This window comes from Neopelma chrysocephalum, unplaced genomic scaffold, assembly GCF_003984885.1.
Source record: "Neopelma chrysocephalum unplaced genomic scaffold, ASM398488v2 Primary Assembly neopelma1_68, whole genome shotgun sequence".
Classification (NCBI taxonomy): domain Eukaryota; kingdom Metazoa; phylum Chordata; class Aves; order Passeriformes; family Pipridae; genus Neopelma; species Neopelma chrysocephalum.
In genome coordinates this window covers 7,097,190-7,108,580 of record NW_020897727.1, presented here as the reverse complement: position 1 = coordinate 7,108,580, position 11,391 = coordinate 7,097,190, and the positions used below count along the sequence as shown (strand labels likewise).

At 60.5% G+C, this 11,391-nt stretch overlaps 1 protein-coding gene across 1 annotated transcript in view; it reads right to left on the bottom strand.

Moving 5' to 3' along the window:
* The window catches only part of GSE1 (Gse1 coiled-coil protein), a 100,425-nt gene that overhangs the window by 3,315 nt on the left and 85,719 nt on the right, over nucleotides 1–11,391 (bottom strand). The window contains 13 exon segments of the mRNA XM_027685157.1: nucleotides 1–34; nucleotides 638–758; nucleotides 760–1,023; nucleotides 1,025–1,069; nucleotides 1,071–1,221; nucleotides 2,908–3,232; nucleotides 3,653–3,975; nucleotides 4,413–4,483; nucleotides 4,485–4,605; nucleotides 4,830–5,027; nucleotides 5,167–5,345; nucleotides 6,821–7,020; nucleotides 10,476–10,694. The exon segment at nucleotides 1–34 is cut by the window's left edge and continues 290 nt beyond it. Coding sequence (XP_027540958.1) covers nucleotides 1–34; nucleotides 638–758; nucleotides 760–1,023; nucleotides 1,025–1,069; nucleotides 1,071–1,221; nucleotides 2,908–3,232; nucleotides 3,653–3,975; nucleotides 4,413–4,483; nucleotides 4,485–4,605; nucleotides 4,830–5,027; nucleotides 5,167–5,345; nucleotides 6,821–7,020; nucleotides 10,476–10,694 — 2,251 coding nt within the window.

Genomic DNA, 11,391 nt, shown 5'->3' with positions numbered 1-11,391 from the left:
TCGTCACAGGAGTCGTCCAGGTCATAGTAGTACCCTGGGGATGGGGAGAGACTGCCCTGAGACTGGGGACACCACAGGGACCCTCTGGGATCCCAGGAAATCTTCTGGAACTCATTGGGACCCCACTGGGGATGGGGGTGCATCAGGGTGCTGGTGCAGTGGGGTGGGATGCTACGAGGGAGCAGTGGGGGTCCAAAGTGGGGCCCAGCAGGACGGGAGATGCAACTCAATGGAGCCCTGTCCCTCCTCCACCAGCCATGGGACCTTGGCAGGCATCGCCTGCCCCTGTTTCCCCGCTTGGCATCGCTATGGGATGGGTGGCAAGGGGTCAATGAGGCAGGGCCGGGGGGGAGGCTGTGGCTGAGCACCACAACCCAATGGAGGGGGGAGAGCAACACCAGCCCCCCACAAGTGCTCCATCTCCTCCTCACCACTGTTCTCCTTGCTCGCGCAGTCCTATTAATATTTAAAACCCACTTATTAGCCTCAGTTCATCATTTATTAATTGGGCATGTCTGGAGCGGAGGGTTTACCGAGCCGCTTGGATGCGGGAGCGGCGGCATCCCCGGGAGACCCCCCCCGGCCGCTCCCCCGCCACCAGGTCCCGGTGCCGGTGGTGGCAACCCCGGTCCCTCACCTTTCTCCCGGGCCTCCCGCCGCCGGCGCTCCTCCAGGTCCAGTTTGCTGACCAGCCTGCGGTGCTGCTGCACGAACTCGTCGTAGATGTACATGGGGTCCTGGGCGCGGGGCTGGGGGGGGCCGGTAGGGCGAGCTGGGCTTGGTGGCCTCAGGGAAGGGGGTGGCCGGGGGTCTCTGCTGGCTCAGGATGCTCTGAGTGGACTTTTCCAACTCAGCTAGGAAGGGGGTGTGGGTGAAGCCCCCGTGCTCTGGGGCGCCAGGCTCCCGTCCCGGGGGGTATTTCTCCAGAGCATCCCTCTTCCTTGCCCCCTCCTCCAGCTTGTCAGGGCAGAAGACCCTCTCCACCTTCACCAGCGGGATGCCCTGACGGTTGGGCTCGAAGGGGGGCCGGGTGGCCGTGGAGGGCATGGGGCTCAGGGAGGCGCCGCGGGGGATCGGGGGGGGTTCTCCATCAGCGAGACGGGGTTCCAGAGGGATGTGGTGACAGGGTGGTGCTGGGGCTTGGGGGAGATGAGTGGTGGGGGCCCACCGAAGTGCTGCCCTGGCTCCCGGCTGCTTGGCTCGTGGCGGCTCGATCCCGACCTGCAGGGAGACGAAAGGACCGGAGAGGTGAGGAGCCGGCACCGCCACCGGAGAGCTGGCAGCACTCCAGCACCAGGGGATTTTAGGGAAGAAATATGCCAGTTAGGGTTGCCCAGAGGGGTTTCTGTATGTGCGGCTGCCACACTTGTCCCCTCCTGTGCCACCAACCTGAGGGATGGCGGTAGAGTTAAGGCTGTGCGTGGGAGGGTTGCGCAGGGATGTGGCTGCATCCCCAGGGTGCCGGGCAGGAGACCCCAGGCTTGACCCCCACATGGGGACAAGAGATCCACTAGTCCTGGCACAGCCCCGGCAGCCAGGGCAGTGCCCTGGTGCAGCCCTTCTCTGACAGCCAGAGACGGAGCCAGCCCGTTAGCGGGATAAATATTTCATGTGCCCAAGCTGTGCATTTAACGCTTTTCCGCTCCAGCGCCCTGGAGCTCCGCACACGGAGCAGCGGGTTCAGCTCAGCCGCCATCGTGTCACCGCCGCCATCGTGTCACCGCCGGCGGAGAGCACCACCCGCCCTCTGGGATCAGTCCCTCTCCCTCCCCACTGGATGTGGGATAAGGATGGGGATGGAGCATCCCCGGCTGCAGGTGTTTCGGGGTGACCTTGCTGCCTCCTCTCCCGTTGGGGTGGGAGGAGCGGATGGGGAAAGGAGCCTGCAGCGGGCACTCGCCTTTGTGCCGCCCCATGATCCGCTCCTTATTATCCTTGATGAGCTGCGCTAATCCCCTGGATACCCAAAAATAACAAAGGGAGCAGGCGGCAGAGCTGGCTGGATGAGCCCGCACTGCTTAATCGCTCAGCAACGGGGGCGAGCCAGCCCCTGTCAATCAACCAAGGGGTGCAGGCACACTCTGCTGCCCCCCCCAAACTGCCCAGGCTCGGCACAGGTGCCCCCTAAACGAGGCATCCCAGTGTCTGGCTCCGCTGCATGGGAAGGGGGGAGCTGCAATTAGCGGTGCCGGTGGCTGGGCAGCACCTGGCCGCTCGCCGCTGGCCCCCGGCCACCTCCCGGGCTCGTCGCCTGCCGCCGCGCAGATGTCGGGCACCAGGAATGCTGGACGCTGCCAGCACAGCCGGCCTGGCTGGCACCGCCTGGCAGGGACCTGCTGGTGCCAGCCTGGACACCATGGGTTCGGCTCACAGGGACGTGTGAGGAGCAAGGGGTGCGGCAGTGGGGTGATGGATACCTGGAAAGGGGGCAGAGCTACCTACAACTCTGTGGGTACAGCCATGGGTTGGGGGGGAAAACTTATAGATCATCATATCACAGCACCATGGAATGGTTTGCTGGTTTGCGCTGACGGGACCTTAAATCTCATCTTGTTCCAACTCCCTGCCATGGGCAGGGACACCTCCTACTAGACCAGGTTGCTCCAAGCCCTGTCCAACCTGGCCTTGAACACTTCCAGGGATGGGGCAGCCACAGCTTCTCTGGGTAACCTGTGCCAGGGCCTCACCACTCTGACAGGGAAGAATTTCTTCCTAATATCTAATCTAAACCTGCCCTCTTTTCATTTAAAGTCACTCCCCCTTGTCCTATCATTCCATACCCTTGTCCAAAGTCCCTCCCCAGTTTAAGATATGGATATTACAGCAAAGAAAGCTGCAACGTGGGAAAACACAGCTCAGTTTTAGGGGGAATCTCCATCCCTGGAGCAGGGCTGGCATCATCCCTACCTGGGATGCTCAGGCCGGTGCTCGGGCTCAGGCTGGCTTGGGACACGCCCCATGTCCAGGTGCTGCTCCAGCACTTGTTGCCGGAACTCCGAGACTTGGGACTGCCGATCCTCCTTCTCCTGGCGCAGCCGGCGCTGCCGGGCCAGCCACTTCTCCTCCTCGTTGGTGCGGTGGATGAGCAGAGCTGTGGCCGCGCTGCTCCCCGGCAGCGGGAACACGCTGTGGTTGGGGATAAGGCTGGGAACTGGGTGGTGGGAGCCTGGTGGTGGGTGCAGGGGGTGCTGGATGGGCTTCGGCGTCGGCAGTACTGAGTCCTTGAGTTTGTCTGCATTGGAAAAGGGGTGATGGAGAGTCAGGGCATGGAAAGAGGGGGATACCCATGGGTGGCTAGCAGGGAATTTTGGGGCGAGGATCCCTGTGGGTGGGAGGGACCCAGAGCTGTGGGGCTGGAGCTCAGCACAGGGTGCTGCCCTCTCACTGCCAGCCCAGCTGCCCAGCATGCACGGCACCGGGCAAGGTACCACCCCAGACCGAGTCAGATGGCACAGGCACCGTGCTGCTGCTCCGAGCCACTGCAGCTGGGCTCTTGGCAAAGCAAGCTGGCAGCCAGGAGGGCCCAGCTCCATCCCCAGCCACCTCCCGGGGCCACCGACCACCGTGGCTTTGCCATCTGGAGGGGAGAGGGGACCAAGGCAAGCTGTGCTAAAGGCAGCAACTCGTCCAGTGCCACCCGTGGGGATGTTACCTGGTCTGCCGGGTGCCAGTGGCTCCACTGGTTTGCCCCGCTCCTCGGCCGGGTGCCCCCGCAGCCCGTGCAGCTCTGCCACGGGGAGGAAGGGCCCCTCCATGGCTTTCACCATGCTCAGCTCCTTCTCCCGGGCACGCTCCCGCTGCCTCTCCAGCTCCCGCTCACGCTCCTTTTCCCGTTCGCGTTCCAGCTCCTTCTCCCGTTCCCGCTCCCGTTCCCGCTCCTTCTCCCGCTCCCGGTCGGCTTCTCGCTCCCGCTCCTTCTCCCGCTCCCGTTCCCGCTCCCGCTCCCGCTGCCGCAGCTCTTCATCCATTTGCAGCCTGCAAAGAAAAACCCTTAAGAAAAGCACCAACCCCAAACATCCCCTGGAGCACCCCAAACCCACCTCTAGATGCCTGTCACCATCCCCTAGAACACCCCCAAGCCCCACCCCGTGCCTGTCAGCATTCCCTGGAGCACTCCCAGATGCACACATTTTCCCCAAAGCACCTCCAAACAACCCTTGGTCATCTGTCAGAATCCCCTGGAGCACCCTCAAACCACCCCCAGTCACTTGTCAGCATCCTCTGGAACACCCCGAAACCCCCAGATGCCTGTCAGCGCCCCTGGAGCACCCCAAACCCACCCCCAGACACCTGTCAGCATCCCCTGGAGCACCCCAAACCCACCCCTGGTCACCTGTCACCACCCCGGTCACCTGTCAGCATCTCCTGGAGCACCCTAAAACCACCACCCCCACCCATCAGCCCCTCCGTACCTCTCGGCAGCGAGGCTGGAGATGCGCTCGGACTGGAGGGCGGACAGGGAGGAGTGGGAGAGCTCGGGGGGGGTACCGCACCCCCGAGAGGTGCAGGTGCATGGCCGAGGGGTGCAGGGGTGGCAGCGAGCCCGGCGCTGGCAGCGGGTAGAAGGGGGACCGCAGTGCCGACAGGCAGTAAGACTCGTCCATCCTGGGAAGACAGGGATGATGATCAGGAGGGCCAAAGAACCCCCCAGTTCCCCACGTGGAAGCTGGATGGGGGCCGCCTTCTGCTGGAAGAAGGTGTTGGGAGAGCCTCAAAATGCCCCCCCGGTGCAGCCCAACCATCCTTTGTGGATCACTCTCCCAGTTCCCCAGCCCACAAGGCTCCTCCTCCAGCATGTCCCTGGGATCCCGAGGTCCGGAGGTGCCCACCTGAAGGCAGGATGTGGGAAGGGGTGATGTGTCAGGTAGCTGGGGTGGTAGTAGGCGGCGGCGGTGGCCGGGTCGAGGCCGAGGGGCGGCAGGGAGGACATGCGGAGGTCCTCGGCCGTGTGGTAGGGACGGAAGCTCCGCAGGTAATCCTCAGTGACCGCGCTGGGAGGCACCACGTGGTGGACCGGCCGCTGCAGGCTGGGGGGGCAGGGAGATGGTCACCATCCCGCCCTGTCCCCCTGGGGAGATGTGACCCCCCCAGGATGGGACAAGAGCTCACAGGGGACACCTGCATCCTGCAACCCCTCCGCCCCCCATCCCTTCCGACCAGACTCACTTGAGAGGTGGGAAGCGGGAGTCCTGGACCACGGAGCTGGGGGGCAGCCCGAAGGAGTAGGGTGTCCCCAGGAGGTGGGAGGGGACAGTGGGACCCCCTGCTTTCTCCTGTGTGAGTGGGGGCTCCGTGATGAGGCGCTCGCGGCCGGCGCTGCTGCTGCTGCCTCGTGACCCTGCTTCCTGCTGGAAGGCAAAGGGGCAGGAGTGTCAAGGTGGGCATTAGGGGATGGCAGAGATCCCACAGGGATGGGGTGTCCCTCCTGTGTCCCTACCCAGCGACCCTCAGTGGGTTCCCAGCGTGCTCAGAGAGATCCCTGACTGGCACCAGTACCCATGGGACGATACACCCATCAGAGCATCCTCCTGCATCTAGGCTTTGGAAGTGCAGCTGGAGGGGTGTTAGGGTCTGGGGGGCTACACTAGGGGGGCATCAGTGGGAAAGGGGGTGCTGAAGCCTGGGAAGAGCTGAGGGCAGGACACCCATTACCTGCCTGGAGATTTATGGGCTGCTTTGTTCTCCAGAGCCATTAATCATCCAGGGAGGACACAGGCAGGGGAAATCCAGCCGGGTTTTGATAACAGCCATAACCCAGGGGTCAGCCTGGAATCCTCCCAGCTCCCCTCTGGCATCAACACCCCCACCCTGACATGGGGCCTCAGCCGTCTCCCATCAGCTCACATCTCTGGTGCCAGGATGGTCTCTACCTCCAGCTGTGGAGGCATCCCCCAGCAACGGGGACCACCTGGGGTGACAAGGGAGCCTGCAGGGTCTGACACTTAAGGGGGTGGCCCCCAGCAAGGCAAGCTTGGGTTTAAAATTGATTCTTTTTCATTGCACCTTCTGTGTTTAGCAGCTCAGCAGGAGGACGGCAACACCCACAGCATCCCCCACCCTGTCCATCCCTCCCCATCCCATCCCATCCTGCTCCCCAGACCCTCCAGGGCAAGTCGCGGGTCCCCAACCATTAGGGACAGCCCCAAGGTCACCACGGCCGGCACAAAGGGCGCCGTGTCCCCCCCTCCCCGCCACCTCTGCCGCCTGCACGGAGCAGGCTCATTGTGCGTGCCAGGCTCTGCTCCAATTACCTCCCGTCTCGGGGCGTCACGCTGCGAGCGCGGCTCTGCCACACAATAACCACGCTCGGTTACCCCGCGCCGGGGAGAGGCGGCACGGGGGGGGACACGGGGGTGGGGAGCACCCGGACATCCCACGCACCCCTCCGAACGCCCGGCGATCGAGTTCCATTTATTTTCCTCCCCCGCCCTCGGCGTTTTGCATCCCCTACCCTTGCCTCTCTCCGCTTTGTGGTTTAATTAGTCTTTCCAAGTGGCATAATCCCCCCGGGAATCTGCTTGTAGCATGCGGAGGAGAGGAGAACCACTAACGATGCTTCTTAATTAGCCGCTCCCCCCCTCCCCGCGCTTCCTTCTTCCTCGAGCTCCCCTCCGGATGGCAGCCCCGGGGATGATGACAGCCCAGGAATCATGGCAGCGCGGGGACATGGCAGCCCCGGTGACTTTAGCAGCTCGGGGACACCATGGGGAGGAGAAGGGACATAGTGGGGGCAGCCCTGTGATCCCTCAGGAGCAGCGCAGATCACAATCACACCCTCCAACCTTTGAGGGGGCTGGGCACCCAACAAACACAGCCATACCTGTCTGCCCTCGCTCCTCCAGACCCCGTTGACCGTCTTGGTGGGGGCGATGGTGACGACGGGTGGTGTGCTGGGCACGCTGTGCCCCCCCGGGGGCACGATGATGGGGCCCATGGGGCCACGTTTGGGGGTGCTGGCGGGGGAGCTGTGGTTGGTGGCTGGCGAGGAGACCGGGGACGACTCGCTGCTTAGTGAGGACCCTGAAATTAAATCAAAAATTAAAGTGAATTGGGAAAACACAGCAGTTAGCCAGATGAAAGCACCCTCTGAACATGATGGAGCCACTCCTGACAGGATGCCCCACTGCAGGGACCAGGGATGGGGCACAGGGATGCTCGCAGGGTGGTCAGCATCCCACCAGATGCCCAGATTGGACCCTCATCCTCCCATCCTGGGGTTCCCAGGTAGCCCTGTACCAAGGCAGGTTCCCACTGGTGCTAAGGGGCTTCACTCCACATAGTGGGATGGGCACCCTCTTTCTCCCTAATAGGGGCTTCCAATCCCACTAGTCCCATAAAGCCCCTTGGCACAAGTGACAACCCCAGATAGCCACATCTTCCCAAAATGAACCCAGAGACTCCTTAATCCAGCTGCAAAAGTTTCCATGCACAAGCCAGGGTACTGGGAGACACTGGGATGGAGTGACTCCCCAAAACCCTTGAGCAAAGCTTTGGCCTTATTTGCATAATACATCTGTATTTTACATTATCCCCACCCCAGGGATGCTGGCCATATTTCCAAAGGAAAAGTAGAAATGGAGTTAAAGCAGAAAGCAGAAAAAGCAGAGATGGAGCAGAAATACAAATTCCACATTAACCAGGGCACACGGTGCCTGGCGTCTGCTCCATGGAATGCTCTCTATTCCTCAAACCCAGCCAGGCAGCCTGGGGGGCTCTGACCCCCCAAACCCTGCTCCCTCCAGCCTGGAGTCTGGGTCAGGGGGAGGATTCTGGCATGCCAGCAGGGATCAGCCTTTGGAGAGTGAGGGGTGGCCCGTGGTCACCACAGGATGCCAGCAGAGAGGTGACAGCGATGCTCCCTCTGGCACTGAGCCTGGACTTGGCTCCCCTGAGCGTGCAAGGTGTCTCCTCACCTTTCAGGTGTGCAAGCTCACTCCTCTGAGTGTGCAAGCCAGCTCCTTGCCCTGTGAGCACACCAGCCAGCTCCCCCGAGAGTGCCAGCAGCTGCTCCCTCACCTTGTGACCCTGCAACCCACCTCCATCCCCTCGCCATCCTTGTGACAGCGGAACACCAGGAAGAAGCAAGGTCAGGAATGCCATGGGGAGGCAGGAGCATCCCCAGGCAGCGGGAAGGATGCTGGGTGGGAAGGATGCTCCAGAAGGATTCTCAGCGGGAAGGATGCTCAGCGGAGCAGAGGCCAAGCGGAGCATCCCGCTGCCGGCCGCCCTCCTGTATTAATTATTCCCGAGTCGCTCCGAATCGCTTTCATTTGAAGAGCAGCAAGGCTGGGGGAAGGAGAAAGGCTGTCCCCGACAAAGGAGGCCGCCACACGGATTTGACACCCACTGAAGTCTATCTTGTCAGCGCAAGGCCAACAACAATTAGCAGCCTAATCCCCTCTGAGCTGGGAAGCCATTACTCACCACGCGATAGCGTTAACAATCAATACCATCACAATGAGCCCGGCAATTAATGAAGCTAAAGTCTTACTTCAGAACCTTAATTCTCGCTGTGTGGCTTTAAACGGGAGGGTTTGTGATCGTTATAATTAACTGGTGGTATTCAGCCAGGAGTTAGTCAATGAAACTAATCTGGATTGGAGATGACAAGAGGCACAGTGTGATGGTGTCACCTTTGTTTTCTGACCTCCCGCTTCCCGCTCGGCGATAGCAGATTAGCAGCCCGGGCTGACAGGCAAATGTAATTAACAGCTGAGACCCTGACGGAGAACAGGGAAAAAAGAAGGGAAGGGAGGGTGGAATAAAACCCACCCTGTGGACAGCCTGGGGCAGGACAAGAGGCAGCAGCCCCCGGGCAGGCAGTGGCTTCGTGGGGCTTTGCTGGAAGGAGCCCCTGGGCAGGTGGCAGTTTCATGGGACTTTGCTGGGATGGGGTCGGTTAGGATGAGCCCCAGCAGTTTGGGACGCTGTGGGACAGTGTGACATCCCTAACAGATGCCCCAGCAGAACTGTGAGTCCATAAAGCCAGAAAAAAGATAGTAATCTTGAGTGGATCTTGTTGGCATCATCCCATAGCTGGCATCCACTATGGCAAAGCATCTCCCACAGTGGGAAGGGAAGAGGGGTGAGTATCTCCTGTTGTGGGAAGTGGGTGAGGATTTTGGTGCAAAGCCATTAATTTCCTGGTGCTAAAAGCCATGGCATGGAGAAAAACCTCCTTCCCAACACAATCCCAAGCCCACACCTATTAAAAACCTCCAAGGTGAGCCACTTGGGGCACCCAGATGGGCGAGGGCAGGGAGGTTTTGCAAACAGACTATGCACGTGTTAAGGGCAAATCCAAAGGGAATGTTACTGCTTCTCCCCAGTGCCATGAAATCCATGCCCAAACCTGATGATGTGCTTTGGGATGGGCTGAGCAGTATTGGGAGGGCATGAGCTGCGGGGTGCGGGGGGGAAGAAAAAGCAAAATAATCCCCCAAACCCAGTCGATTGCCCCAAAGGAAGCAGATGGGTTCCAGAAGAGGCAGCTGGGGAGAACCAGGAGTTCCCAGCAAGGATGAAACATCACCAAGACATGGTCCCCTCAGTTCACAGGGACCTGGTGTCCCCACATGCTTCCTTGGGAGAAGCTGATGCTTCAGGTCATGGCTGTGATGGGGCTTTTGGGGGCTGGCGGGGGGCTACTAGGAGGGTCTTGCAGACGGTCCTTCTAAAAAAAGTTTCCCAAATAGAGCCTTGCAAAAATGGTCTTGGAAAAAGGCTTGTCCCAATAGGGCCTTGTTAAAAGGGTCTTTTAAAGAGGGTCTTCCAAAAAGACCTTGCTAAAAATCCCTTGCAAAGGGGTTGGGTGTCTTCTCCAGGGATCAAAGCGCCCAGGTGGTGGGCAGTGACCCAAGGGGAGCACCCACCAATGCAAATGCCACGGATAAACGCTATTTCTTCCCAAACTGATGATGCCAGCAGCCTCCTGGTGAAACACTTCACAGCCTGGGGACTGGCTGCCTCCCCTTCTGCATGTGGGACAGCCCTGGCGATTCCCATGGGACATGCTCCCTGCGGCAGTGAGGACCTCGTGGTGCTCCAGAACCACCTCACACCCCATCACCCCACATCTGAACAGAGAGGGGGCCATGATGGAGGATATGGGTGACAAGGGATGGGGACGTCCTGGTGAGCCCAAATTTGCTGTTTAGTCATGGAATTTGAGGAAGGAGCAAATTTGAGGAACCTCTGGAAAGAAACAGCATTTGGGTGAAGCGCGGTGGGAGGGAGCAGGGCTGGTTTCCCCCCACGCTGCGCTCTCCCAGGCTTTCTCCCAGGCTATGGTGAGTGATCCGGCATTTGGATTACTCTGGCTGAATTGAATTTCTAAACTGCCCCCTCGAGACACGGCGCCAGGGAAAGACATTAGTTGGGAAATGGCGAGAAAACACCAGCTCCAGCTCCCGGGTGGCGGCGGGGGGAAAGGCACTGGTGTCTGTCACCCCCCTGTCCCCTGTCCCTGTCCCTACCTCGGGGCTCCTCAGCTTGCTTGGCGAGCTTGCGCAGAGCGGCGGCGAAGCTGGAGGAAGGTGCTGCCTGGACGGACAAAGTGCTGCTGGCTGCAGGGCTGCCATTGGGGACGATGGAGCCGTTGAGGGGGGACGGGGTGAGGGGGCTGACGGTGGCGGTGGTGCGGGTGGCAGTGGAGAGCATTCCTAGGGACGGCGACTTCGGCTCATGGCTCATGCCTGTGAATGAGAGAGCCCGGGTTAGACACGGCCTAACCTGGAGAGTGGATCCTCAATTCCCCCCCCTGCCCCCAGAGCTGGAACAACTAGTGGGACAAGCAAGACCTTCCCTCTGGTTCACCATCCCACCCCAAAATGCACCCCGAGTTCAGGCAATGGGGGCATCCCATGGCCCCACTGAATCCTTGGATAATGGAGCAAGGGGGCTCAGTGGGGCCCCATGGTAAGGGAGAGGGTGTTTTGAGGGACACAGGGACTTCAGCATCCTGATGGAGGTGATGGGAGCAAAGCAGTCCCCTGACTTGCATAGTGCTGCCAAAACCCAAAGCACCACTGCTGCAACCCCTAATTGCCACCATTTCACCCCCAAATCCCCACACTGCATCCCTGGATGCCCAGCACTGCACCCCTAAATCCCTAATATTGCACCCCTGGATCCCCAATATTGCACCTCCAAATTCCCATCACTGCATCCCTGGATCACCAATATTTCATCCCTGTATCTCCAACATTGCACCCCCAAATCCCCAGTATTTCATTCCTGGATTGCCAGTATTGCACCCCCAAGTTCCCACCACTGCACCTCCAAATCCCCACCATTCCATCCCTGGATCCCCAGCATTGCACCCCCAAATCCCCAATATTGCATCCATGGATCCCCAGCACTGCACACCCCAAAACCCCAGCACTGCACCCC